The sequence below is a fragment of the Drosophila mauritiana genome, chromosome 3R (assembly GCF_004382145.1).
Source record: "Drosophila mauritiana strain mau12 chromosome 3R, ASM438214v1, whole genome shotgun sequence".
Lineage (NCBI taxonomy): Eukaryota > Metazoa > Arthropoda > Insecta > Diptera > Drosophilidae > Drosophila > Drosophila mauritiana.
Genome location: NC_046670.1, coordinates 19,979,857 through 20,006,442, shown reverse-complemented (window position 1 = coordinate 20,006,442; position 26,586 = coordinate 19,979,857). Strand labels below are relative to the sequence as shown.

Below are 26,586 nucleotides of genomic sequence, written 5' to 3'. Positions count from 1 at the left end.
AAATTTTTGAGCTCCATTTAGTCAACCAATTTCGGGATAGTCGACAACTCTGGAGCACGGCATGTTCTTGCGAACTGAAACGGCAACGGTTAAATAAAGTTTATTTATTTGAGTGCAACGCCATGAGTCTTCAAAAGTCCGCGTCGTTTAGCTTGACTATTAACCAGTAAGTTGATATATTGATATTGTATTTCGGATTTACCCAACCAAATAATGATGCACGTTTTCGCAGAAACGCTGCGATTGTTTCGCGTACCAATAGTCGCACAATTTGCGAAGCTTTCAAGTTCATGGAATTTTGGGACATCGGCAACGAAGTTTCTGCAGAGTCACCAGTTCTTGCCTCCACCGACGGAGCTTCCAACTTGCCACAGAGTGTTGGCAACGAATCCAACGTATATGCCCACCTGGCTACGCCTGTGAATCCAGCCTCTGGAGGAGGCTGGTTCACGAACAATCTGGAATTTTTGGCCAACAATAATTCTGATGGCAATAACAAATTGAATGCATGCTACAAATGCATCAGCCACAAGCGGTGAGCAAATTCAAAACACGCGCTCCAAACGATAAACATGGGCTATTGCGATTGTTCGCGTTGCGTGGCGAATGGCAAAATCCAAATCGTCGGGGGCCCTACGATTCCGTAGTTTTTTTTAGCGAATTTTTAATATTTAGTCTCCTTCCCCAAAAAGATCACTTTATCAGATATAGCCGACTAAGATGTATATATCACAGCCAATGTCGTGGCACAAAGAGAGGTATAGTGCGGCAACAAACTGATAATCGAACAGTAGAAACCATGCATGTAGCAACACGCTTGTACTTGCATCATTCGCGCGGCCAACTTGTTTGTGTTTGTTTATCCAGCCAAGGCGCAGTTTGCCACTAAGTTTTATTTCCATTTACACTTTAGCACTGATTCCGAGGATGACTCCCCCGAGATCGATATCAAGGAGGAGGATATTCAGAAAACGGTGGAAGTATCGGGATCGGAATTGTGAGTACCTGGTCCCGTGGTCACATGTGGTTTTCCTGGTCGCTAACTATTATTGTTTCTATCCATCCAGGAACACGGAACCCATGGCCTTCTTGCAGGGATTAAACGTGAGTTGTGCTTGTAATGTGCAAAGCTATAGCTTACTAACTATTTGATATTATTCCACGCAGTCCGGGAATCTGATGCAGTTCAGCCAGGTGGGTAACATCGATTAGCTATTGCGTCTTGAAGCGCTGGGACAGATCGGCCTGCACGAGGATCAGCAGGAAACTGGCCACCGCCGAAAAGACATTGCTGATCAGTCGCATGTCCAGCTCGTACAAGCCCAAGGGCTTAATCTGGTACTTGGTCACCGTGACCAGCAGGGTGAAGCCGTGGACTGCCTGACGGTAGCGGCTGTCCGCATGCTGGAGATTCATCTCCTGGAGAATGACTGCCGATCTTCGGGTGGCCACCAAAAGGTGGTTGCACAAATGCGTGAGCAATGTGATCTCCGCCAGCGAGATAGCGAGGAAAACCAGGTTGATCAGCGATCCAAGACCATCGTACGGCTTGCCCATGATGAAGGTGTCCGCTATGGCATAGTACAGACTGTAGAAGCCCACCGTAATACCGAGCAGGTGGCAGATGAGCGACAGAATCATGGACAAGGACATTGGAGTCAGATACTTTCCCGAATGCACATATATCAACCTATAGCGATACGCCAGCTGGTCCAATTCATCCGCCAATGCGCAAAATCGCTGCATGCGGTAGTATCTAGTGTACAACTTTAGCTGGTCCTTCCTCTGCAGCTGATTCACCTCCTGCAGCTGCGCGTCCAGCCGTCTGTTCAGAGCGTACAGCATCTCCTTCACCACCACCATTGCGCCAAAGTAGCAGTTATTGAGAAGATTCGAAATAATCAAGGGAAACAGCCGGTACACGGTCCAGATCAAGCTCATCTCGGGATGCTGCCGCCTCTGTTGCAGTATGAAAGCCACTTCAATTGTCAGAGGAAAAGCCACGGTCTTGACCAGGGACAAAACGATGGATTTGTACAGTGACCTGCTGTCCAGACGGAATGCTTTTAAGGTGTCAAAGAAGGGCACTTTGCTCATCATCTTCGCCACATGGTCACTGATTATCATCTGCGACACATAGTTAATAACAGCCACCGTGATGTTCATATAGCTGTACAGAGTGGTGGCGTCCTTCAGGTTGATCTGACCCTCCTGGTAGTCCTTGTAGATTTGCCGCCCGTAAACCAAACTGAATGCAATTGCCCACAGCGAAGCGAAGGCCAGATATGCCTTTGAGAAGCGGAATCTGTCACGTCGGCCCGGCCGATATCGATTGGCCAGGAGTCCGAAGGCGGTCATAAAGACTATCAGTGTGATCGTCAGGAATTTCACCATACGCCGATGCGCGTAGTCGCTGGTGAAGTCCATTTTTCTCGAACATTTAACACAAACTGTGTGTGCATTTTCCACAGCATCAATATATGCTTAATTGTTTTCCAACTACCCAACTGATGCCATCTAGAGGACCTGTCAAGTAGCCGGACACTATCTGGACACATCACGAAACGCATGTATTTCACCGGCCGTCCAGAAACCAACTGAGCATGCGTTGTGCTACTACCAGCCACAAACAAAAGAGCATAAGAAGCCTGAGGGAAGCGACATTCCTTGCGTGACTCAGCCGCTGCCTGCAATTTCATAAGAGCGACATGACGTCAAAGTCGCTTCGGGGTTAACTTTCAGTTGGAGAACGGAACAAAACACTCTTATCTAGCCGATTAGCAGGGCACACTCCTTTCCGTCGGCACCGTTTAGCGAGAATTGCAAGCACTTGTGAAAAATAGAATAGAATACAAAACAAATCGCCAGTCCATTTGTAACTCGAGCAAGCTAGAACATGAAGCTCTATCAGCTCTATGAGCGCAAAGTGTGAACCCTTATATGTTAGCGAGTTAAGTTGACATTCAAATAATATCGTGTTTTTGCTTACAGCAATCCGTGCTGCGCGAGATGATGCTGCAGGACATTCAGATCCAGTCGAACACCCTGCCCAAGCTGGAGAATCACAACATCGGAGGATATAGCTTCAGCATGGTTCTGGATGAGAAGCCCAAGTCTCAATGGATGTACTCGGTTCCGCTGAACAAGATCTACATTCGGATGAACAAGGCATTCAACGTGGACGTTCACTTCAAGTCCAAGATGCCCATTCAGCCGCTTAATCTGCGCGTGTTCCTTTGCTTCACCAATGATGTCAGTGCTCCCGTGTTCCGCTGTCAAAATCACCTTAGCGTTGATCCTTGTAAGTGAATATAATATAATACAGACCGAGCAGCATTATGTAACTATCATTTGTACAAACCTTTAGTGACGGCCAATAACGCAAAAATGCGCGAGAGCTTGCTGCGCAGCGAGAATCCCAACAGTGTATATTGTGGAACTGCTCAGGGAAAGGGAATTTCCGAGCGTTTTTCCGTTGTTGTCCCTCTGAACATGAATCGGTCTGTAACCCGCACTGGGCTCACTCGCCAGACCCTGGCCTTCAAGTTCGTCTGCCAAAACTCGTGTATTGGGCGAAAAGAAACTTCCTTAGTCTTCTGCCTGGAGAAAGCATGGTAAGTCGACAGCAAAAGTCTAGATGGCAAGATCAAAGCTTAAGCTTGTGTTTTTCATATTGCAGCGGCGAAATCGTGGGACAGCATGTTATACATGTCAAAATATGTACGTGCCCCAAGCGGGATCGCATCCAAGACGAACGCCAGCTCGATAGCAAGAAGCGCAAGTCCGTAGCGGAAGCCACCGATGAGGATGAGCCGGCCAAGGTGCGTCGGTGCACTGCTATAAAGACGGAGGACACGGAGAGCAATGATAGCCGCGACTCTGACAACTCCGCCGCAGAGTGGAACGTGTCGCGGACACAGGATGGCGATTACCGTCTGACCATAACGTGCCCCAAAAAGGAATGTCTGCTGCAGAGCATCGAGGGCATGATCAAGGAGGCGGCGGCTGAAGTGCTGCGCAATCCCAACCAAGAGAATCTCCGTCGCCATGCCAACAAATTGCTGAGCCTGAAGAGTAAGCAAGTGAATCGGTTGACAAAGAGATTAAGCTTTACTTACCCAACTTTCCTTTCAGAATCTGCCCACGAGCTGCCATGACTTCTGATCTGGTCAACAATCCCCCAGGTGCAGATACCTTTGAAATATGTTGCATCTGTGGGGTGCACTACATAACTATTAGTCTGTTAAGATTGTATTAGTCCTTGTTCGTAAGGCGTTAAACGGTGATATTCCGCTTTTGGCATCTTCGATGCCCGAAAAGAAAACATTTTTATATTTTTTATAGTATACTGTTGTTAACTGCAGTTCTATGTGACTACGTAACTTATGTCTACCACAGGCACGTATGGAAACAAACATACTCTGTACAAATAAGCCACAAGTGAATTAATTAAAGAGTTGTCATATTTTGCACAGATATCCCCGTGGTGTACGCCAATGCCCAGACCCTACTGTACCCCCACCGCGGAGCACATGCTATGTGACATGTGTGGCTTGTGTGCGGTCAATGCACTCGGGATGCAACTCAGCTAGCTAGCTGCTAATATGTCAAAATTGCTGCGCCGCATTTACATACTTTATTTATACCCATATTTGCTGCACGTCTTTGGTTTTAGTTCTATGCTTATAAAAAAAAAACAACCTCAAGCTGGGCGCATGCGTTGCGCCAGCGTTGCACATGTGCGAGGATGCAAAAAAGTGCAACAAACACCAGATGTTGACACTGTGCCGCTGCAGCTGCAGGCGACTTTAGCTTTTGCCACATGCGGCAGCTAAATGTTTACTCTAGCCCACCGATCGCTGTTCATTGACCTAGGACAGGGGCATTAAGTATGCCCTAATCGTAACGGAATGATAGCCCCTGTGGCCAAAAATCCAGCCCAAGCGGATGCATCCACATCCATTTGGGGTCTGTCCTTCTTCGACCGGCTGCCACTTCCACTACCAGTTTGGCACCACGAAAATGGGTCGTCCAAAGTGCTCAAAACCCAGCGGAGCAACTCACTCAATGCTCGTTCGACGAGCGCCCAGAAAAGTGGTTTCGGATACGAGTTGAGCTCGAGAGACCTTTCTCCACTGGGAACAAATATAAACTCAAGTTGTGCTCATACATGCAGTTTTGTGTAACAGCATAATAAAGTGCACAAATATAAATATAAGACTTAAACCTCAAAGAACAAATACAAATGTATCATAATTTGTTTAGTTATTTATTCGAATAAGTCATTCTGATAACAAAAGTTGTAAAAATTAAGTCCACTAAAATGAGATATCACCCACTTCTCAGAATGAGCTCAGCTTTATATAGCTCAGTACCTTAGTACTCATTTTTCTCAGTGCACTTTGCTCCAGCGATGCAATCGCCTTAGAAGCCCAATTAAATACGTTTCTTTGATTGGCGGGTGCCAAAAGGTTGACAATTCGAAAGTGGCGCACAGTGGCTGGGAGTGACTCATAATTTACATAATTATTTCGGGAAGATTTTAAAACTCATACTATATCCAAGCAGTTGTTTATCATTTTAACCTGACAGATACCCCATCTTTACGGACCAGATAAAGGGAAAGCAAACACGGCAGGGCTCTTATCGCCACCGATCTTCATCCGCAGTTCCCACTGTGCGCGTGGGGAAAACAATATGGCCCGAACCTATAAAATGAAAAAAAAACAACGAAACAACCACAGAAAGCCGGGCTAAGACGTCAGGTGAAACGCAGTAGCTTCACTCGCGACTCCGCGCTTCCACTCAAAGGTGCTACCCGCTGCCCACTCAAATCTGCAGCTCGTAGATACGAAAACCAGATAGCGTCGAGCGGCTGGCGATCTTCACTCAATGGGGGAAATACTGCTATAGAGTCGAAAGCTTGTACACGTAGTTTGGCATTCGCAGTCGCTTGTTGGCGTTTTTAGTCTGCTGCCTGATCTTCGACGCGCTGCAGCTGTTTTGGAGTCGCCGCGAGTGCCATATATCTGCTTTGACCGCGAAAATTTCTGGGCTAAAAACAGAGATATTTGAGATATAGATACATATATCCCATATCGCATATTAGCCAATTGTGAGTGCAAGCCAAGCTGTGAGTGATGGTGGAGACGGCAACGACAACGACCATAACCCGCACCACCACTGCCGTTCCGGCTGGTGCAGTAACGGTAACTGGACCCACTGCCTCGGCCACGCCCACCGCGACACAGGCGGCCGCGCAGGCGCATCGCAACGATGAGACCACCCGGGCCATCTTCAATCTGAAAGTCATCGTCTTTCTGCTCCTCCTGCCGCTGGTCCTGCTGGCCGTCTTTCTCAAGCACCTGTTGGATTACCTATTCGCGCTGGGACTCAAGGAGAAGGATGTCAGTGGCAAGGTGGCACTGGTGAGTTGCATACGAGTGCCCAATCGGGGCTAACAAATGGCTGCAATGAGCGTCTGGCAAATGAGCCATTAATAAGGCTAGTCAGATGCACATCAGACATGGATGCACTTAGAAAATGCAGTCTATCTATCTATGTTTTTAGATACATCTTTTGGCATCAAATCAGGTTCAGATACTTCCTAAAGAAATTGGTAATGGCATACTTTGGATAGCTGACTTCATGTGAATTTGTTTTCCTTGTATCCGCTTCTAAGCGATCTTGCATCTGGCGACTACTTAGCCAACCAGAAACGTCACGCACTTTCCTTTTCCAGTGGCTGCCTCCGGTTTCCACCACGCCCACCTTTGTCTCACCCACCTTTTCCCCTTTCCCGCTTTTCTTTTCTTTTTATTTCTCCTCTTTTTTTTGATGTCACTGCCATTAGGGTGCGGTCGATCGCTTAGTACTGTGTTATTAATGTAAATATTTATGCGTTTGGTGCTCAGCCTGGTTAGTTGTTGGCCAATTGTTGAGTTGTGTCCACAGCGCCGAGTCTTTGGTGCCACGGTCAGCTAATGTGACATAATTTCGCTGCAATCCAAGTGAATCTCCAGCTGAAATCGTGCTCATGGCAACCATATCGCGCTTCAATAATCACATTTGCATCTTGGGGCGTCGAATAATGGAGAAGTCAATTGCCAATGGGCGCCAATGCCAGTGGACAAGGTCAAGTGATGATGCCGCTGGCGATGCTCCATATCGTAAAGAACCTGATCGAATTTGGAACCCATTAGCATGCTTTTCAGGCGGTTTTATCGTGGGCGTGTGCCGGCCATAAGCGTCTCACGTAGCGCATTAATGATTCACAGCGGCCCGACCTATTGTTTTAGTCTCAGCTTTTTTCGATCGTTCCCTCAGATATCGTTTTCTCAGATACAGATACACATACAGATACAGATAAATTTTTGTTGTGGTTGCACAATGGTATTTTCGGGTGGCTGGGACTGGAGAATTCCCATGCCAACTGTTAGCAGCAACTTAATTATAAGATCGACTTTCGTTGATAAGTTCTATTGACATCATGGTTGCGGAATTCGAGTTATTTCAGCTCAAAAAGACCCCCCTTTTCGACTCCACTGGCCGCCAACTGCAAACTGGTTTTGCGTGTGTCGCTATATTTATTCCCAAGATGAACGGAAAGAGCGCAAAAATGCAAACCTCAGGAAGTTCACTTTTGTTTTCAGTCCGGCAGCGAACAAGCTCTCTGATGTTTGTAAACAACAACAGAGTGCAGAAGTTTCGATGGGGCCAAAGTATCTGCAAGTGGTTAGTGTGCCGGGTATCTCTCAGATGCGTAGATAGAACTCAACTACTGTTGCCGCTGTTAATTTGCATATGATATTGAAATTCTTCGGCTGTTCTATAATCGCAACAACTGCGCATTTGTTATTGTTTTCCCCATTGCTAGTCGCTAACGTGACAAACTATGAATTGAACCCATTCCGGCTTACATTTCGATTCACCCAACTACCGCACACCCAAAACGGCGGCTGAGGTCACCCAGTGCGCCTCAATTACGGTCAAAAGTCACTCAATTGTGCCCCAGAGGGTCGGCCCACCGAGCGTATGAGTAATGCCATTCATAAGTCCCCGCTGCCGCTACTACTGCTGCTCACATAATTGTCCGTAAATGAGGTTTTTGTTCAATGCGAAGTCACATTAGCTCGAGTTGATTGTTTGCAAATTAAGCTAATTAATTTACTTGAGTATACGAGTGTAATGTGAGTAACCTGTGATTTAAACCCAGGTGACCGGCGGAGGCAGCGGCCTGGGTCGCGAGATCTGCTTGGAACTGGCGCGGCGCGGCTGCAAGCTGGCCGTCGTGGATGTCAACTCCAAGGGATGTTACGAAACGGTGGAGCTGCTCTCCAAGATTCCACGCTGCGTTGCCAAGGCCTACAAGGTAAGTTCACTAGGTTACTCAACGGTTAGATAACAAGAATCTTTATTCCAGAACGACGTGTCATCGCCTCGCGAGCTTCAACTGATGGCCGCCAAGGTGGAGAAGGAACTGGGTCCCGTGGACATTCTGGTCAACAATGCCTCCCTCATGCCCATGACTTCAACACCCAACCTGAAGAGCGATGAAATCGACACCATACTGCAGCTCAACCTGGGATCCTATATAATGGTGAGTGTATGCTTCTCAAAATTGGACAAAGATAAAACTTCTTGATTTTGCAGACCACCAAGGAGTTCCTGCCAAAGATGATAACCCGCAAGTCCGGTCACCTGGTGGCAGTGAATGCCTTGGCGGGTAAGTTTACTTTGGTAAACCAAGTCCGTACCACTTCATTGATACCTCTCCTTTAGGTCTAGTTCCTCTGCCAGGAGCGGGCATCTACACTGCCACCAAATATGGAATCGAGGGCTTCATGGAATCGCTGCGTGCTGAGCTGCGATTGTCCGACTGTGACTACGTTCGCACCACGGTAGCCAATGCCTATCTGATGAGGACCAGCGGAGATCTTCCACTGCTCAGTGATGCGGGGTAAGATTGGTTTATAGTCCAGCCAGATCACTTGGTCTCATGTGCCTACTATTTAGCATTGCCAAGAGCTATCCCGGACTGCCCACACCATATGTGGCCGAGAAGATTGTCAAGGGCGTGCTGCTGAACGAGCGCATGGTGTACGTGCCAAAAATATTCGCACTCAGTGTATGGCTGCTCAGGTGAGAATTGAATTAGCCCAGGTAACCAGCGATTATTGCTAACGATTATTGTTGTCGCCTTGCTTTAGACTGTTGCCCACCAAGTGGCAGGATTACATGCTGCTCCGCTTCTACCACTTCGATGTGCGCAGCTCCCACCTGTTTTACTGGAAGTAGGGCACAGGAGGAGGAGGAACATCCCCACCCAGAAGCATTTACTCCTGTTTGTTTCCCAATTGCAGTTCTTAATTCAACTGTTGCTTATGCTAGGTGTACATGTTTAGCTATTTATACGAATCTTTAACTTAAATTAAATATATATCCTAACATTAGAAATACGAGCGGTTGGCGTTTTCTATTCTATTTTGTATAAGCCGAAGCTTCTCGGAGTAGCACATCCTCTCGGACTGCTGGACGCAGGACCTCCGTTCGTAGTGCCAAGTGTAGTTCAAGGGACATCGATGGACGAGCTTGGAGCCACTGGAGCAGTAGTAGAAGTAGGCGCAGTTACGTGGATGTGGCATAAAGCCATAGACTCCCTCCTGGCAGTTGATGATATTCTCTCGCGATTGCATACGATTGCAGGACACTAGATGAGCAGGAGTACATGCCTTGGCCAGTCCAGCTCCCTCGTAGCAGACCATATAAGGATAACAGGGACCGGCATTGGGTAAAAGTCGCAGGGTAATCGCCAATGGTTCCGTTTTCTGAGCTGGCTTCTTGACCATCGAAGGGGATTTGGTGGTGTTCTCTGCGGGATCCCGGCATCTCGTCACCAACTTTCGATCCAAACAGCGTTCCAACTTTTCGTCGTAGTAATGACCATTCAAGCACTCGGCCTCAAAGGATCCTGGACCGGCACAATATATGTATTTGGAGCAATTACTCGAGCTGGCCACATAAACTCCCAATTGTGGGGCACTGGCACACTCCTCGAACTCCAGGCCACTAGTTCGGTGACCCAGCAAGGTCACCAAAATAACTGCTAAGAAGGTTACAGCTCTCATTTCTTTCTTTTTTAACGACCGAAATATCGGGATGACTTCTGTAGACTGACTTCATCGATGATGGGTTGAATATATTTTTGCATGTGCGCCAACTGATAAAGAAGACAAGTTATTCCATCGATTACTACGCTGGTTATCGTCTCGTAGATACCACTAATGAGCGCATGGGAGTAAGTGCCACGCCCACTCTGGCTGCATTTTCATAGCATACTTCGCAGCAGCAAAGCAACCGACTATTTAATGATACCACACCGCAGCATAATGCTCGACTGGGCGCCGGTTCAATAAAAATTGAAAATGCACTCAATTCGCAATTAAGTGTCGCCACTTCCGCACGGACAAGCGGACGGACAAACGGACGGACGGATGGATGGTCGGCGAACGATACCATTCAGGCCATTCATTCAATCCATTCAACGCAGTCATCCTCATTATTATTTCCATCGTCATCGTGGTCGTGGCTTGTCGGAGTTAAGCGACGGCCATCGATTTAATATCCGATGAGATATTCATAACTTGCAATTAGGTTTGGTGGCACAGTGCTTTACGTAAATGATTGCGAGGCAGATTAATGAAGAATTACCAGGACAAATGGCTGGGATCTGTGGGCATTATCCATGCTACCCCATACTCCACAGCCCACTACCATTACCATAATGTGCAATGTGCCAATTGGGCTCAAATTAAAAGTTTTATTAATTGTCAATTAAACGCTGTCGAGTGCCAGCTGGCCCAGCGGCAGCTTTGTGGCATAATTTTCGGCTCAATCCGCATATCTGATTAACAGGTTATACCGCGCCCAGTCTACATATTCCATGCACCAGATGCCGCGGTGCACAGACAACAAGAAGCAAAAGAAAGGACCCCATATGGTGCCGACGGCTCAAGTGATTAAGTGCACGACGAGATCTTCAAATGCAGTGCAACATGTGCACAAATACAAAACACACACACATTGAATATGTAAATTCTAATTAAGATTGTGGAGGAAGACCCCCAGCACCTTGATTCCTCTGCTCAATGCGCATTGCGCATGCGCAGCCCCGCATCCGAGGATCCATAAAAATAGCTCACTAATTATTTGTGTGCTAGGGTTACAGTTCTCATAAAAAACAAACAAACTGTCGGGCGTTTTATGGATCTTCTGCCTCAATGCCCCCGCGAAGTTTTCCATCCATCCCCATTTGATTTGAAACAGAAGAGCTGCCACCAATCGCTTTTCAATTCCTATGAGCAACTGATCATCAATTGGTTTCCATATAAAAATAAAATACATTTATATCTACGCATCATAATCGGCTTAATTTATTATTTAAATTTATTGCAAACCGGTTGCCAGCCTACGACCTGGTATTCGAATCTCCGCATCCATCCTGCGGACCTTGTGCCGGCATTTGTGGTCTGATCATCCTCTGAAACTCGACCATAACCCGGTCCGTTCGAGCCTCCAGGTTGTCAAGGGCGGTGTTCAGGGCATCCAAGCTGGAATTCACTCTGCCCATCATACGCTCCGAGTTGTTGGTCAGCTGGGATAGATAATACACGTTGAGGGCCTGGCGACTTTCCATCAAAAGACTGTCCAGCTCCCGCTGCATCCGCTCATTGGCGTTATCCATCAGGGCTTCAAGGGTAGGAAAAGCAACTTTCAATTGAAATTTTAAAATTTTTTCATCTAAAGCATAGCCAAAGTGGTTTTGGGATTCGAAGTGTAAAGCAAATTTGACTTGGTTTGTCGAACATATTTAAAGTTGCTTACCAAAAACCGATTTAATTTAATTGAAATTGCAGCTAACTGGCTTTGGGTACTTTTGCTTTTAACGCAAAACGTGAAATATAAAGTATATTTTATTTAAGCGATGGCACCTGTAAATTGAGATTTAAGGGGTATATTAAATGGGTGAAATTGATGATTTTTCTATGAAACGTTTTTTAAAGTCTCTTGCTTAAACAAATAATAGTAAGTTGCTGGCCATTTGAGGAGCTCTATTTTATTTATTTATTTTTTTATTTATATTTTATTTATTATTTTTTGAACATTTTTGGGCCCAGGGCACCTGAAAGTCCACTCTTATTTTTTGACAATTGTTTGTTTTGCTTTGTTTGTAATTGGCGAGCTATTACAAGAGCTACACTCGTTCATTTCATTAAACCCATTTACAAAATGGCTTTGTCCATTATTTATACATATCAATTATAAATTTGTGCGCTGCGACTGCAATATTCATATTCACTTGTCAAAATGTCAACTCAAAATAGAATATTTATGCATTTTTATGTGTGCATATCGGTCCGTGATTTGTTTGTTTTACGCTCTCTTTTCGAGAACTCTTTGTTGGCATTCAGGATTGGGTTGAAGTAAAAAACAAAAAAGTAAAAAAAAAACAGCAGAAAAGAGGAGAAAATGACAATTCAGCCTATAAATACGCGGCGGCAACCGAAGTTGAAATCAATTTTTTTGGCCCCATACTGCGGTGGTCGCGTTCCCCACATCCCCCATTTCGGTACTAAAAATTGGAGTGGGCTCCACCGAATGCGGTGCCACTATTTAGTTAGCCGCAGAACAAGGTGCCTCAATTTATTTTTAATCGAATGCAAATTGAAAGCCAATCGGCTGATGGATGTGGTTGCTTGTCCAATGATGCGTTCATTTTTTTGGCTATTAAGAGGATAGACTGCTCCTTTCGGTTTTCCCCATTTGTTTCATCTGCTGGCTTACGCATTTTCACTTAATGAATTTTCATTCAAAGTGACTGCTGCAAGGATGTGTCGTCCTGGCTGTGAAGTGAACTTCCTGCCACACTCACTGGCCATTAACCAACCGACCAACCTGCTGCTGGCCAAACTGGCCAAAAAGTATGCCTCTGTTGACGTTTTCTTTGTGGTTGGCTAAAATCTGTTATTATTGCCATTAAGCAGGCTTTTGTTGTCATCTCTCCGGCCTGCCCACATACACACACACATACACATGCATATATGCATATGCATTTGTGCCGATATCCTTCAGCTCGAGTGCCTTGCCTTGTTGCCTGGATTTCCCTGGTCTTTTCCGGGTTAACTTGGATCTGTTCTTGAGGTTGTTATCGCTTGGTTATTGAATTTTCCGCACACACTTTACAAGCTCTAAATCTAAACGGCTCAACTTGTTGCCTCCGCCGCCCAGTTTGAATACGTTTTTGTTACTCTGCTCGTCGTCATTAGTTGAAAAGCGCTCTTGGTTTGCCTCGTTTGTTTGCCGAAAAGTCTCATTGTTGTCACGTCTTTGGCTACGGCTTCTGGTTCTGTTGTTGCATTACGCAGCCTGTTGTTGTCATCAGGTTGCATTTGCGTTTTACACTGTTTTGCTCCAAATAAAGGCATATAATTTATGTGTGTGTTAGTAGTCCTGGTCGTTGTGCCACGTTGAATGTCCTTACCGAGCGGAGAATACTAAGTGAGCTGCAGCTCCATTGTGGTCCATGAACTTTGTCACGGTGTGTGTAGCCGGTTCCCTGGCTGCCGCCACTTGTTGTGGCCATCCTGGCCGAAGGACACTGCTTTGGAGGCGATTGCTCAGGCAGGACATGTGTGCCCCGCATCGCTGCCCGTTATTGTTTTCCAACTTTCCAACTTTTCACTTTGGTTATGAGATGTCCGAGCGCCGCAGTCAGTTGCACGCTCGCCTCCATCAGCGTCGTCTCCATTCTCCATGCCGCTGACCACAGTGGACAACGTGGACTTTTTGGCCAAGCTGGTCGTGTTCGTGCCCCGAGTGGCATGCACGGCAAGAAACTATAAGGCAAGATTCAAAAAATGATTATAGAAGAAAGCAAACTGGAACCACTATCTACATGATATATATAACATAACAAATAACAGAACATAAATAAAATTAAGAATACCCATTTCTAAGTTTAAATCCTTTTAACTCAATATTTTCTTAAGCACAAATCTTGACGTGCATGCAATTCATCATAGTAATCCCTTCTTTTTTTCCACAGTGGAAGGACGTGTGTGCTGGTGAGTGCTGTTATGCTTATATCCTGCGGCTTAAGCATTTGTTGTTTTACAACGTTTCAGTCTGTTTGCCAAGTAAATAAAAGCTGTTAACTAGTTTTCACACACCGAAGCCGAAAAGGTGGCGGCGGGCGCTTGGAATCGCATCGGATTGGGTTGGGATGGGATGGGATTACATGGCTGGGTTTTCCGAGACGAGCTGCAACACGTGCTGGACAGTTTTTTGCTCGGCTCGTCCTGTTTCACTTCCTGTGCCATTCTAAATGCTTTTGTGCGTAACACTCGTGTATGAGCAATTATTTAATGCCGTCCGCCTGTCATTGTTGTCTTTGGGGCCCAGAGTGTTGCCTTTGTCTTGGCCCGAACAGTAGTGGAGGTACCAATGGTAGTGGTACTGCTAGTGGCAGTGGGCCAAGTCAGCTGCAGCCGAGTTGTCTTTGCCGTGTCTGCCCCTTTTGTGTCGCTCATTTATTTGTGTTTATCCTTTCGCTTTTAATTGCGGCTCCGTCCTACTCCTGCTCCGCAGGATCCTCCTGCCACCGCCGCCGCCCTTTGTGTAATTACAAGTGTTTGTTGTGTAAATAATAGCGTTAGCTGCCCGGGCCGAGGACCATCGTTGACGCATCGTTTGCATGCTCAGTTAATGCCGTGCATCAGGACATCCTCCATTGTCCCTATGCCACCATTCCCACCGTCTGCGTCGTATTTATCTGCTGCTGCCTCTGTCTGTGGCACGCAAAATTAATTACGAGAATTAAGCAGCGCAACGCCCGATATGCCGGCATTGACACAGGTGTTTTGGCCGCCCGCCGTAACGTATTTTCCTTAGATAATTCCCACACAGCTCGACAGCCATGTGCTGCACCTTGAACTCGAACTTAGACTAGGGGAAAGGTTGCTGCACGGAGGAAAATTCAAAGTACTCGAAGTAAGTCAAAGATGGGAAAACTACTACAATCCTATATACCATTTTAGCTTCATAGCATCCATTTTTTCCGTGTGAAAACCCGAGGACTTCTGGAGGCGGGACATTAATTCATTCACCTAGAGACACTTACATGTGGTGCCCATTAGCCGGGTGCCACGCCCCCGTGAAGGGCGAAAGGCAAATGCCAGCGAGCCATGCGACGCCAAAAATTTCCATTTCGTTGCTTGAACCGTGCATAAATATGTCAATAGGGATTATCCCATCCCGGGCGGCAATAAAGTCTTCGGGAGCTATAAAAAAAGAAGAATGGAAAATCAAAATGGGGCAAAGGAAAACCTCAGCTAAACAAACAGCGGCAGAGGGAGCTGCAACTTGATTATCCTGGCAACCTGCCGCGCATTCTACCCGCCGCTGAATTATGACATTCGACTGTCAGTGGTGGGTTCAAGTGGATTTGGGTTGGAAGGCAACCATGTTGCTTGGCTGCTCCTGGCAGGCGTGAGAATGCGTTATCCTTGCACCTAAACAAACACATTCTCGAGGCTGCATCCTGATGCGGTAGCTCCTCGAATCCTGGCCGAGGTGTCATGTTGCAGAATGTTTTCGATCCTACGGATTCTTGCGCATTACACGACCGGCTAATTTATTTACTTTACGGCCCGCGGTGCACTTGTTGCATTGCTGTACTAAACTAGAACACATGTTGCAAGGATCATAATCGAAATGGCCTGTTATCCGTGTCTCATTATGTCCTGCACTTGCTGCTGTTTCAGCTCTCGCAGTAGCACTTCAGATTGGTGTTGACAGCCGCGCTGAGAAATTGCCTCGCCCTGCTCCCTTTCCACCCTTTTTGTGTTTTTTTTTTAATTTTTGTTGGTTCCTTACAAGAGTCCTAAGCTCTGAGTGGCCGACATGCTAATGTGAAATATTACAAAACTAATGGAAAAAACGGAGAGCCATGCCATCGAGATTAACGCGTTTGAGCACTCAAAATCCTCTCGACACTTTTCACTTTCCTCCGCCAGCTGCGGCCGCCTCTCATTCCCTCATTCCGGCCATCTCATTGCGTTTCCATCCTGCCAGCGGCTCATCCTTTGCCGTGGGAAACTTCGGTGCACAGGTTTAACCACCACTAATCCTTTACCCCAAGCACTTTGCTACATTTTTTGTGCTACATCTCGCTCCACCGAGCAGTCAATTGAGATGATTTCTTCTCGAATTTAGCTATTTTTCAAGGTAATCAACTGAATTAATTGACAATTTTTATTTATTAAAAAATTTATTATTTAAAATGTTATATTAAGAACAAGAATTTTAAGATTGCTTAAGCACAGACTTCAGTAATAACAGATATATAGTACCAACGCAAAAATCGAACATATAAGTTTTTTTATTAAACTCCAATATTTTCAATATAATGTCAAACTTGGCTCGTTTTTTGGATCACCGAGTTGAGCAGCACTAACCGATCCTTAGCTCCACCGCCGGTGTTCTTTGAGTACCCTTTGAGCTGGAGCTGAAGTGTTGTTGGCGGGACAGCGTTGAGTGGCACGGAGTTTTGACAATTAAGGGGCTCGCAGCGGGACGCTCAAGTATCGCTATCTTTATAGCTTGCCACCGCAGATAGGGATGGCAAATGGAAAGGAGGAGGCAGCCAGTGCCATGTGCTCCTCCAGCTCCTGCTGCTGCTCCTGCTCCACCAAATACGCAGACGCCTCGCCCATAAATCATCGCAGTCCAATAGCCGCAAAAAAGTCGCATGCAAAGCGCGGCGGCACCACGTGCACAAAGTGTGACCCGATTTTGGCAACATCCATCCGAGAGCGAGTGCTGCGCTTAAATAAATACAAAATTGCATCACGTGCAGCGGAGTAAAGTAAAAAAGTAAGAAGCAAGTCCACAGCCAAGAAGTAGGATTCGTAATTGCGCCAAAATGCGCATGGAAATGAAGCCAAGGAGGCATTCCAGGCCACATACATATGTGTGTATGTACATATGTGTGTGTGTGGCCAGGAGGATGGGGTGCCGGTTTTTGAGTTCGTTTTCATTTGCAGTGAACCAAAGCTATTCCGCCAGCGATCGACACATGCCCTCGAGTGCGCCAAGTGCAATAAATTGATACAAAACCAAAAGTGTCGCAAGTGCTGGTTAAGGGGAAGGGGGTGGTGGAAGAAAACTAAAGGGGGGAGGGGGTGGGAGGGGTGTGGGGTTAACCTGCCCGATTGCTGCAGCACCTTGGCCCGGCTAAAACTCTATTAAAATGCCATTGCCAGCGGGAGTGGGAGAAGAAAGGGTTGTGTGTGTGGGTAATATTGTACTAATGTCATTAAAAATCGACTAATGGATACCCTTTAAATAAAAAAAAAATGTGAGCAATATCTAAGAAGTGCAAATATACAGTGACAGTCGCAATAGATAACTAATTATAGATTACTATATATTTGTTTGACAACAGAACAAATAATTTGTGTGATATAAATATAAATTCCTTTTTGTTTAATCTATTTCACTTCGTCACAACTATAATATACACCTTAATTATTTTATCGCTCAATCTCAGCGGTATATATATAATAAATCGTTTTTGCACATTACTGCATCGGTAATACTCTCATTACCCGGAAAATTAATGGCAAACTTTATGGAGCAGCTAAAGCACCCTGAAAAAAAAAAAGAAAAACTGAATATGAAATATACGTTTTTTACGAATCTCGTTTTTGTCGCTCGCTCTTTGTTATTTTTAACTAAAACCACAGCCGGCACTCGCCCCCCACCCCCTTCCACTGCAACCCCCCCTCCCCCACTAGCAATATAAAATTATCCTTTCCCTGTCTATATACGTTTCTATATGTTCTGCTGCTCCGATTCGTTTATGGATATCCACTTTATTGTCAGAAAATCATTTTTTCGTTGGCATCTCTCCGCTTTTCTTTTTTCCACATTTATTGAACGCTGGTGTAAGTACATACATACATATACACAAGTATATTTGTTTGGATATGTGTAGCTGCTCCACACTTGTTGTAGTTGTAGTCACAAAAAATGGCTTTTATTTATTACTAATGGGGCTGCTGGTTCGCTGCCGCGACTGTCTCATCTGTGCAGGAGGTGACTTTTGTGTTTATTTGCTGACAAGAACCCATACCCCCCAACTCCAGAGCCACCGAAAACATGGCCCGGGAGTTGGGGCCGCGCTGGTTAATAGGTGAGAGAGCAGCAGCATATGGCAAATGGACACACTTGCCACACGCTCGCATTCATTTGGGAGTTTCGCTGAAAGTCGCGGCTAATTGCCGAACCCCGCGAACCGGGTCAATTGTGGATACACTCGAATTGCCATCGCGACGGCAAGCCAGTTTTGCCGATCGATCCGCTCGAGATTCGCGGCTTGGAGACTTGCGATTCAATGCGTTTTCGCCATTCTCTCGGCACGGTTGTGACTTAAGAAAATGTCGGAAGTAGTACGAAGCACTCTGGTCAAACTGCAGGCCCTAATCGCACTGATCGGTTTGGCGGCCATAACGCCACTACTCATTTTGGTAGCACTACTCGGCCGACTGATTGCCAAACTCTGCTGCTGTTCGGCACCGAAAAGTATCGCGGGAGAAGTGGCCGTGGTGAGTTTGGGCCAAATACTCGAGATGAACAAAAACAAACTATTACATAAACTTGGCTGTCGAAAGCGTGTTAGTTACATGCCAGTTGGAGAAGTCAGTGAATCGTATAAATTTCAGACAATGTATGGATATTTTGTAATATCAGCAAAGTTTTGTGCTTACCAAAAGTATCTGCAGACTATAAGCTGCAATTATCATCAGATACAGAACGAATTAGCCAACTTTAAGCTGATGGATTTTCATTGTAGGGTTAATGGTCAAAGACATTAATCTGCTCCTAAATTCGTGCAATTGCAGTTTTGAATTTATTTTTCTGCTAATTTGACAGTTTATTCATACATTTAAATTGCCATTTGCGCACATATTGACGCAATTCTAAATGATCATTTTAATTTGTATTCCACTTACAAATGGCAAGGGCCATTATGCAACCAAAGTATGTGGCCCTTCACTCAGATTTATTAAAAAACGTAATAAACTGGAATAACCGGCACAATTTGAATCGACTTGAAAAGATTAATTGATTCAATTATTGAGGTAAATTTAGAGCGGGGGTTTATGCTTTAATTTATTGAAAACCGTTTTTAAATTCAATTTTATTTTTATTTCAATCAGGAAATGTCGTAAGTATATTCGCAGTTTAGCTTATTAAGTCATTTTTATTTCGCATATTATGTAAGAATTTTTTATTACTTTTATACTTATTAATTTGAATTTAATTTATTTTAAATCACAATTTAAACAATTTGAACATTTTTTGAAAAATGAATTGCAGTGTCAGTGTTTCATTAGCTTGTCATAACTTTGAAATTGAGCGATGAACCTGATTGCGTGCTTATTGCAGTCAATGACTCACAACTTATATAATCAGTGTGTTTATCTCGTTGCGATCTAGGTCACTGGAGCTGGTCATGGACTAGGTCGTGCCATATCCTTGGAACTGGCTAGAAAAGGCTGTCACATCGCCGTGGTGGATATCAATGTCTCCGGAGCGGAAGACACCGTCAAGCAAATCCAAGATATCTATAAGGTTCGCGCAAAGGCGTACAAGGTACATTAACTTATATATATTTATATATATATCTTGTAATACGGGTTTTTAAATAATCGATAGTGCAAAACAATAATTAAAATAACTACGAGTAATTACAATCTTTTGCAAATTCCAATTTCCTAGGCCAATGTAACCAATTACGGCGATCTAGTCGAGCTCAACTCCAAAGTGGTCGAGGATCTGGGTCCAGTAACCGTCCTGGTTAATAATGCAGGTGTCATGATGCATCGCAATATGTTTAATCCGGACCCAGTCGATGTGCAGCTAATGATCAATGTTAATCTTTCGTCGCATTTCTGGGTGAGTTTTCTTGATCGAAACCAGTTTTGGTTTACATAGGTAATATAAATAATTATTTACTTTAATTAATTTCACTTAGACCAAGCTGGTTTTCCTACCCAAAATGAAGGAGTTGCGCAAAGGTTTCATAGTTACAATCAGTTCATTGGCAGGTGCGAGACTTACCACAAAGTATCTATACTCTATAGTATGTACCTAAATTCGAGTGTGAACTCGTTTCAGGTGTTTTCCCATTGCCCTACAGTGCGACTTACAGCACCACCAAGTCGGGCGCCTTGACGCACATGAGGGCCCTGCGCATGGAGTTGGCTCTGGAGAACCAGAAGGACATCCATGTGACCACCGTGCTGCCCAGCTTTCTGCGCACCAACACTGACGTTACGCAGCTGACGCATACCATAGGATTTGGCGACCTATATCCACTGCTCACCGGAGAGGAGGTGGCCCAGCGAATAGTGGACGGAATGGTGAGGGGTGAGGCCGAGATCAGCTTGCCGAGAATGGCAGCCATACTCTACCGACTGATTCTCATTTTTCCCGCCGAATGGCAAGATCGAATTATTCTCTTGTCCAGCAGGAATAAATTTAAGAAGCTTCGAGAAGAGCATTCCTGAGCAGCATCCGACGGGTGGAGGTGAATAAAAATATTGGTCCGGTTACGGAAAAATAAGGAATACATGGTCTTTACTGCCCGGGGTCTTACAGGTGGCGGCGCTGCTTAAAAGCGTTCCATTAAAATCCGATTAAAGATACTTTCTGCGGCCGACTGGTCACGGACAACTGGCCACAGGCTTCGCCAGCTCCAAGAGCTCCACGGACTCCACGGGCTCCAGTCATGTGTATTTCATTTAATTTCAGCCAGCAGCCGGGATTGCTTTAATTTTCCAGCTCCGTCTGGATGCTCCGCCTGCATTTGTCAGTTGGCATGGCCGGTGGAATCAACTTTTCAGCACACCCACTTTCCGCCCCTGTGCTGAATCTCATTATGCAACTTTTATGGGGTCATTGAGGCTGTGTGATTTATATATATTTGCAAAATTAAAAAAAGAAAAACAGAGCGCGAAAGGTGGTGAAAAAATGCAGCTGGGGATATTGTATAGAAAAAGTATAAGGCTTTAGGCGCTTTCCACTAAAATATTCAGGGTTTTTAGAGCAATCGGGTGAAAGTAGTGCGTCATATGCACTAGCGTTTTTGCCACTTCAAACGAAACGAAAGGAAACGAAATTGTTGCCTAATAGGGTCGAGTGGGATCCATTAGGACAGAGAGTGGCTGACAGATTGTGTTTTGGTTAAAGTGATTCCTTTCGCAGACAAAAAACGAGAGAAGCTGGCTAAGAAAACCGTCGTCTTTTTGTTCGCAGTTCACAGTTGTGCTTTGTTCCTTTATCTTTATGCTGGTGAAATTAATGCAACACATTAAGAGAAATATTGCAACAGTGGCGCGGCGGCAGACGAGGAATTTTCCATTTTTCTTATTTTCCTCGGCGCGAGCTTTGCACACACACACACAGTAGCATAAATATACAGCATGAATTTCTTGCATATTTCCACGTTTTCCCTCATCTTTGGCTGCGTCCTGGCGCTTTTATTTTATTTATGCTATCACTGCAACCTGAAATGCTTTAGCCGCACACACACGCACTACAGGATACTGCATTTATGTGGAATTTCTTTCCAGCTGCATCTGGCTTTTCTTTCTGGGCCCAGGACATGTGCATGGCAACTTTAGTGAAATTAAGAAAAATATAAAAAGACATTCCGGCAGCAGGAGTAACAGTAGGAGTAGCAAGAAACGCTTTAGGAAAATGAAAAAATAATGCAGCCAAATGCAAAAATAACATCGGAAAATGAGTAAAAGCCCCTGAGACCTGCTACTTGGCTTTTCCGGCAAGTAACTAGAGAAAATATTATGTCAGCAAATCAAGTCGATTGTGTGGGAAAGCAAAAGGGCGCCCAATCCTCGCCAGACTTCCTACCCGTAATTCCCAATTAAAAAGCCGTTAATGATGCGTGAGCCCATCGCAACATTACATGTTGCAACCCCAAGAGGCACAGACGTGTCGCATGTAACGCCTCAATGGCATCCTGATTGAAAACTCCACTGTGCCACTGCCACTCGGATCCGCCCCCGATATTCCGATTCGGATTCGGATTGGGATTGGGATTGGGATTCTGGTTTATTGTTTGTCTTCGCCACTGACGAGCACTTTTTAATTTCGATGGGTTGCCGTCGGCGGACAAACGAGGCATTTCCGCGTGTGATTATCGGGATCCATGGGGATCTATCCCCACACAGATGGATCTGGGAACTCGGCTGCCGTCTTGCGCCTTATTATGAGCTGTGAGTGAAGTGCGTGGGAAATCGGAAAGAGTTCCCGGCGTAGCAGTGGTTATGTGCCACCTGTGCCCCTCGCTCGTTGTTTCCCCCATTCACATTCCGATTTACATGCTCCCGTAATCCGTTGGACATTTCTGACTTGGGTAATCGAGCAGCAGTCAGGTTGGTCCATCAGCTGCGTATTCGCCAAATGAATTTAATGAAGAGTTGTATGCCCGTGTCAGGTTGCTCACAAAATTTCATTTGCCGTTGCATGCACATTTGCATTTCCATTTCACACATCCGGATTTCCCATTTTCGGTAACCTTGCTCCGCAAAATGACGACTTTTGACTGTCAGGCGTCCAAAACTAATTAAAAAGCTGACCAGGCCACGTTCCACGTGGCTAATGCGAAGGTAACTAATTTTGATGGTACATTGATTTTGGGTGCACAGAGAAAAATTCTTTGCAACATATGTTATACCCAAGAAATATTTTCCTGCTTAATTTACTTTCATATTTCGATTGAAAGCACTTCAGTTACTATATATATTCTATATCTTTTAAACTTCCTTGTAGTTTTTCTCAGTGCATGCAAAGGACAAACTAGCCTCCTTGTTTACGGGAATTTCACAGTCCTGCTCCTGCCGCCAAATGCAATGCGATACGCTGCGTTTCGGGTGCATAAATCACATGTTTAACTAATTAAACGAAACAGTAAATAACGGTCTATGGCCAGTCAGGGGTTTTAATGAGTAGACAAAATGCCACCGTAAATGCGAACTTGAAACGCCCACGAGAGCGGCGATCGTAAAAACGCCCCAATCCTGCACAGATGCCACATTGGAACACCAATACCTCCCCCCAGCGAAGTAATCATAAAAATTGCATATTAAAATTCATTCGGGGGGCGTGCACACGCTTCAGTTTTCCGTTTAGTATACTTCTTGGATTTTACTTTTTATTATGCGACGCCTTTAAAATGTTTATAAATACAGTCAATTTGCTGTCAACTTTTGAACTTGCCACATGTGTTCGGCTTCGGTTTTCGAGCTGTAAAATGTCAAGGGGTCAACGGCAACGGCTCATTATAATGCAAACGACTAACTCGAATAGATCGAATAGTGTGAGTGACACTCACTCCATCCATTCAGCGAGGGTCCACAAATCGCTTTCGAATCGAATTATGCTAAAACACACACATATCGCCGCGATAGCGACTACTCACTGCGGCATGCATGTCAACGCAATCATTTGACATTTTGACAGGACATCGTCGGGGAATGAGTGTGGGGTTTTGGGATTTTGAATTTCAGATTTTGTGTTTTTCGGATCGGGGATCAGGGAGCCTGAGGATAGTTCAAGTTGAATGTCGCGCCTGCGCGGCTCAAATTACAAATTAAACAGCCACAAAGGCGGGGGTTTTCCATTTTTCATGGCTAAACAAAATCAAATTACCGCCTGACAAATTTACGTGTTGAATGCGATGAATGTGAGCTATGGAATAAGCTGTGAGCAAAAAACACCTTCAACGCAGGAAAATCGCCGTTTTTCAGCTTTTCTTTGGTGAGTGTAAAGATCTTTTGACTGCTTGCCAAGGGAAAATTACATTTGCTATAATGATATTTTTATCTGCTTCTATTGTTTTCTAGTCTTTTTACTTAAATTTAGTTAATTACTGGTGAAATTCTGTTTGTATAGCTTTTCGAAATGAAGTTAACTCAAAATTTCCTTGAAAAGATAATGATTCTATTTTGACAGATACTCGTAATCACAGCACAACCTCAACCCCTTCCCCCGCTTTCTTTATTTATTTATTTAAAGACAGTCCCGAATCCAAAGCGCACACATGATGTCTGTGATTGGAAATAAACAAAAGCAATAACCATTCCATATAGTTGCCACAACCAGAATTACCCCAGATATGGTCTGTAGTAGACTGTGGTAGTGCCATCCCAAAAGGGCGACCCATTGCCACATCAGCGGCTCACTTGATGGAGAATGTGGAGTAAATAAACGCGACCATTTGCAGCATTGTCAAGTGGAAAATCATTGACAAATTTATGAACCCAGCCGACATATAGTACCCTCAACGAGAACAAATACACGAGTGTATATGTTTACGTATGTATATGCACATTTATTTATCCTCGCAACCGGAGAGCGGAAAGCATAAAGTTAAAAATTTCATTAACAAATCGACACCGCGCCGTCTCATTACTTGGCAACAAATAAATTTTATTAAGTACGCTTTTTTCTCCCTTTTATTTACTTTTATTTTTATTGACCAAACTAAACATTCGGCATTCGAGTGTATCCATTAATGTTGCGGCTTATTTGTTGCACTGCGCCAAAGGATATTACAATCTGATCGAAATAATGTTCACACATGCAACGTCGGTCATCGCAGGTCAGGACCAAGGGTCATTCAAGCTGCTGCAGCTAATTAATTGCCTGCGTTTTCCAATCAACATTTTCCGCCGGCTCAGGCGATAGTGATTCACTCGCACATTTAATTGAAATCGAATCTTGGGCCAGACAAATCATAAATTGGACGACAGCGCAGCGCTGCCCACGCACAAGAAAAATTACCTTAAATCTGGGAAAATTGATAATCACCAGCGGAAATGGGCGAGTGTTTTCCCAAGAAACGTCGCCGCGCGTCATCGCCACTCATAAAAACATCAACTCGCATTGGCATCAGGTCTATAGGTCTTGGCCAAAAAGGCGACTAGGATGCACTTGAAAGAATTTCTAACTATCTAAAGAGAAATTTTAACAATTCACTATGATATTAAGTTACTTGGATGATTGATTGAATTCTGTTGTGTTTTGCCTTAAATCTTATCTTAGCATCCAATTTTTTCTTACTCTACATACTACTTTTCTCGCAGTGCACTCAACGAGAAAAAGTGCTGCCAAAATCGCCTAATTTTAAGAATGATGTAAGTTGTCGCAATCGTGCGACAACAAAGGCGGTGGCCGCACAGTTTTGGCCAGAAGCCCAATCTTTTGGCCAGCTCTCCGCCGACCGATTCGCAAATGACGAGCGCGCAAGTGGCAGGAATTGTGTGTTAAACGTTTCTGAATTGACTTGACGCGTTTCGGGCCGAGAACAGAAGCCCCCTGGCAGGGGCAGCTGCCAACCTATGCCAACCTCAGACCAGGCCAGACCACACCAGCCCAGCCGATCCAAACCATTCGGCAGCCCCAAACGCCCCAAAACAGCAAAAAAGAGAAGAGACCCCACAATCATCGCATTCGGGTGAACGTGCGCCAAATCGCGACGCTTGCCAAAAATCATAAAAAATATATGGCGATTATAGGGAGATGGCATCATTTAATGATGAAGTGCCGCGTTGGCCACAAAAAAAAAGGGATAGGGAATGGGTCATGGGACATGGAAATGGATGTGGATGAAAGGAAACTGACTCATGCTCCGGAAACGTCACTATCGCAATTGCAGCCACAATGGGCAATGCACTCTAGGACCTAGGACAATACAGTGCTGCCATTGGAGAGGGGAACAACAAATAGTTTTGCAATTGCATTTTTGTGGCGTAAATTAAAAACATATTGTCAGGCATTAGCGGACGAGCTAAATGCGCTAAAAATAGCGCGCAGAGAGTGCGATCTTTGAGATACATTCTGCAAGATGATGATGCACTGGAGAAGCGAGTGCATGCGATGTGCATGCGCTATTTGTCGCACTGGCAAATGAGTTGCCACAATAAATATAGCCCATTTATGTAGTACAGTACTTACGCCCGCCTGGTGATTCCGAATCCGCCACTCTCGGTGAAGCAAAAACGGAGAGAAGAACCAGAATTATGTGGCAATAAAAAATAGTGCTAAAACATAGCACATAGCTGCAACTGCAACACAAACAAGAAGAAGGGCAGCGCACACTTGCACACCATGTGTGCAACAACAATATCGCACAGTGCAGCACGGCTGCGAATGGAAAATGGGCGGGGAAATCTGCTGGATCGGGGAAATGGACTGAGGATCCAGCAGATCACGAAAACGCAGCACAGCGACACTGCCACGGTCAAGTGCACTGTGGAAAATGCGACGATGGGATGTCAAAGTAGAATGCTCCAAATAGGTCGGATTTAAGCACTTGAAATATATTTTAAAAATATATAAAAAATATTTATAAGTTTTAGAAGTAAAAATATAGTTTGTCTTAGTGAAAGGAAACTTAGAAAACGAATTCAGGATCATCTGTACTTCTCGGCTCAAAAG

General features: G+C 44.9%; 6 protein-coding genes across 8 annotated transcripts; 3 read left to right on the top strand and 3 right to left on the bottom strand.

The window, feature by feature from the left end:
- The first annotated feature begins 107 nt into the window (after window positions 1–107).
- Window positions 108–4,478, top strand: LOC117142265 (cellular tumor antigen p53). 3 transcript variants are annotated; one of them, XM_033306131.1, is made up of 9 exons: window positions 108–166; window positions 233–535; window positions 914–997; window positions 1,068–1,104; window positions 1,168–1,194; window positions 2,992–3,301; window positions 3,368–3,614; window positions 3,680–4,074; window positions 4,135–4,478. In XM_033306131.1, exons 1-9 carry the CDS (start codon window positions 123–125, stop codon window positions 4,155–4,157), a joined length of 1,470 nt encoding a protein of 489 aa, XP_033162022.1. In that variant the 5' UTR covers window positions 108–122; the 3' UTR covers window positions 4,158–4,478. The 3 variants fall into 3 exon arrangements, with proteins under 3 accessions (XP_033162022.1, XP_033162019.1, XP_033162020.1); XM_033306128.1 differs by lacking the exons at window positions 108–166; window positions 233–535 and adding an exon at window positions 627–758; XM_033306129.1 differs by lacking the exons at window positions 108–166; window positions 233–535; window positions 914–997; window positions 1,068–1,104; window positions 1,168–1,194 and adding an exon at window positions 2,563–2,926.
- LOC117142262 (putative gustatory receptor 94a) lies at window positions 992–2,565 on the bottom strand. Its single transcript, XM_033306125.1, has one exon. It carries the CDS (start codon window positions 2,425–2,427, stop codon window positions 1,213–1,215), a length of 1,215 nt encoding a protein of 404 aa, XP_033162016.1. The 5' UTR covers window positions 2,428–2,565; the 3' UTR covers window positions 992–1,212.
- A 1,475-nt stretch (window positions 4,479–5,953) lies between the features above and the next one.
- Window positions 5,954–9,461, top strand: LOC117144712 (short-chain dehydrogenase/reductase family 16C member 6). Its single transcript, XM_033310052.1, has 7 exons — window positions 5,954–6,428; window positions 8,216–8,371; window positions 8,423–8,599; window positions 8,653–8,725; window positions 8,782–8,959; window positions 9,016–9,141; window positions 9,210–9,461. Exons 1-7 carry the CDS (start codon window positions 6,141–6,143, stop codon window positions 9,295–9,297), a joined length of 1,086 nt encoding a protein of 361 aa, XP_033165943.1. The 5' UTR covers window positions 5,954–6,140; the 3' UTR covers window positions 9,298–9,461.
- Window positions 9,448–11,217, bottom strand: LOC117144714. Its single transcript, XM_033310053.1, has one exon. It carries the CDS (start codon window positions 10,125–10,127, stop codon window positions 9,450–9,452), a length of 678 nt encoding a protein of 225 aa, XP_033165944.1. The 5' UTR covers window positions 10,128–11,217; the 3' UTR covers window positions 9,448–9,449.
- Window positions 11,218–11,415: 198 nt separating this feature from the next.
- LOC117144599 lies at window positions 11,416–11,846 on the bottom strand. The gene has a single exon (XM_033309890.1). The coding sequence runs from the start codon at window positions 11,741–11,743 to the stop codon at window positions 11,468–11,470; it is 276 nt and encodes a 91-aa protein (XP_033165781.1). The 5' UTR covers window positions 11,744–11,846; the 3' UTR covers window positions 11,416–11,467.
- A 6,595-nt stretch (window positions 11,847–18,441) lies between these two features.
- On the top strand, window positions 18,442–20,693 carry LOC117143444 (estradiol 17-beta-dehydrogenase 11). Its single transcript, XM_033308152.1, has 5 exons — window positions 18,442–18,665; window positions 19,561–19,716; window positions 19,843–20,019; window positions 20,099–20,171; window positions 20,242–20,693. Exons 1-5 carry the CDS (start codon window positions 18,498–18,500, stop codon window positions 20,631–20,633), a joined length of 966 nt encoding a protein of 321 aa, XP_033164043.1. The 5' UTR covers window positions 18,442–18,497; the 3' UTR covers window positions 20,634–20,693.
- Window positions 20,694–26,586: the final 5,893 nt, after the last annotated feature.